General features: G+C 54.6%; 1 protein-coding gene across 1 annotated transcript in view; it reads right to left on the bottom strand.

The window, feature by feature from the left end:
* obsl1a (obscurin like cytoskeletal adaptor 1a) overlaps positions 1-2,044 on the bottom strand; it is a gene marked incomplete at both ends in the record, with an annotated part of 25,082 nt that continues 23,038 nt past the window's right edge. Inside the window, 4 exons of the mRNA XM_084462382.1 lie at positions 1-272; positions 487-753; positions 1,052-1,156; positions 1,506-1,667. Of these exons, the coding sequence (XP_084318508.1) occupies positions 1-272; positions 487-753; positions 1,052-1,156; positions 1,506-1,667 (806 nt within the window). The remainder of the gene's footprint in view (positions 273-486; positions 754-1,051; positions 1,157-1,505; positions 1,668-2,044) is intronic.

The raw sequence follows: 2,044 nt of genomic DNA, 5'->3' as shown, positions 1-2,044 counted from the left end.
CTACTTCACGGTCAGCCGTGCGCTGCTCTTGGCCTTCCCGGTGGTGAACCGGACCGCGCCGCTCATGTCGGCGCTCGTCTCCCGCAGGGTGAGTTTGTGGACGGTCCCGAGGTTCTCCAGGCGGACCAGGGGTCCGTGCTGGAGGGTCTGCCCGTTCAGGGTCCACGCGGGGGGCTTGCTGACGGCCAGGGAGACCTCACACTGGAACACGGCCGGGTCTGGAGCCGACACCTCCACATCCGTCAGGTCCTTCACCATCAGCAGCGTCTGGGCTGGAGGGGGGTGGGGCGTGGGGTGGAGAGGGGGCGGGGCGTGGGGTGGAGAGGGGGCGGGGCGGGGGGTGGAGAGGGGGCGGGGCGTGGGGTGGAGAGGGGGCGGGGCGTGGGGTGGAGAGGGGGCGGGGCAACAGAATGTTGAGGTTCACAAACTAACCGCCACAGACTCAGAAGCTCTGGTGAAATAACACGGCGAAAGTCTCCATCTTACCTTCCACCATCAGCCTGGCCTTGCTCCTGTGCTCGCCCACCTGGACGCTGTAGGAGCCCTCGTCCTCTAGCGCCACCTCCTGGATGACCAGCCGGTGGCAGCAGCCGTCCGACAGCAGCTCCAGCCGGTCGGAGCTGACCAGCTCCTCGCGGCCCTTGTACCAGGTGGCCTCGGCGCGCGGCGTGGACACGGTACACTCCAGAATGACCCGGTGCTTCTCCAGGGCCGTGCGGTCGCGGAGCGGACGGACGATGGACACCGGGAGTTCTGGGAAGGACGCGAGGGATGAGGAGTGAACGGTTCGCCGCCGAAAAACAAGCTCTTTTCAGAACGAGTGGAATGGGTGACAGGCTTTGACGTAAGACAGACATAAGGAGTTCTGTATTATCTGGCCCCCGGGTGATTACTGTTTTTTTGCTTCCCTCTGGAATATGTAGAGGTGGGTCGTATGCCCACCTCCCTTGTTCTCTGTAAAGCGCATTGTGTTGCCTCTGGGTATGAAAGGCGCTATACAAATAAAGCTTTGATTGATTGATTGATTGATTGATTGATTGATTGGTCATACCCTCCACCTCCAGGTAGGCTGTGGACTCGATCTGTTTGGCCACGAGGCGAACCTCCCCAGAATCCTCTGCTTTCACGCTGCACATGAGGAGGAAGTGCTTGGTCCCTGCAGGGGGAGGAGCCACAGCAGAGGTATGAAGAGCGGGGGGGGGAGGGGGGCGTGAGGTGGAGAGGGGGCGGGGCATGGGGTGGAGGGGGGCGGGGCATGGGGTAGAGAGGGGCGGGGCGTAGGATAAAAACTGAATGAATGAATGAATGAGCGAATGAAATAATGAACATATGAATGAAAAAGAATGACTGAATGAATATACAAATCAATGAATGGCTGAATAAGAGAACAAATGAATGAAAGAAAGAAGGAACGAATGAAGAAACAAACAAAAAACAAAACAAACAAACAAAAACAAACAAACAAACAAACACAGCTGTTTGAGTGAGTGGTCTGCGGTGCGAACCCTCGGTGCGTATCTTGACCGAGCTGGACGGTCGTATCTTGTGTCCGTCCTTGTACCACTCGACAGGGACGTCCTCCATGGACAGCTCACACATGAAGACGGCGTTCTGCTCCTCCTGGACATACAGGTCCTCCAGACCGTGCAGCACCTCCAGTTCACGCTCTGGGGGGCAGGGTCGAAGGTCAATAGGTCAGGGAGGGACGGGAGGCTTTGTAAGATCTCAGAGACACTGGGTTTCAAGATGGGCTTAAGCTTTATCTAGATTCTATAGCACACTTTGTTCAGAGAATGTAATGATGTCTTTAGGTCAAACATCAGAGATACTATCAATCAATCAATCAATCAATCAATCAATGATTGATTGATTGATTGAATGTCTTTAGCTCAAACATCAGAGAGATACTATCAATCAATCAATCAATCAATCAATAATTGATTGATTGATTGAATGTCTTTAGGTCAAACATCAGAGAGATACTAGACTCAGCGTCAGGAACATTGAACTAGTTTCTTACCGGTTTTCCTGTGTTACCAAAGCA

The sequence above is a fragment of the Borostomias antarcticus genome, assembly GCF_949987555.1.
Source record: "Borostomias antarcticus genome assembly, contig: scaffold_141, whole genome shotgun sequence".
Classification (NCBI taxonomy): Eukaryota; Metazoa; Chordata; class Actinopteri; order Stomiiformes; family Stomiidae; genus Borostomias; species Borostomias antarcticus.
Note: the sequence above shows the minus strand (reverse complement) of the source record. Positions and strands in the feature narration are given on the sequence as shown.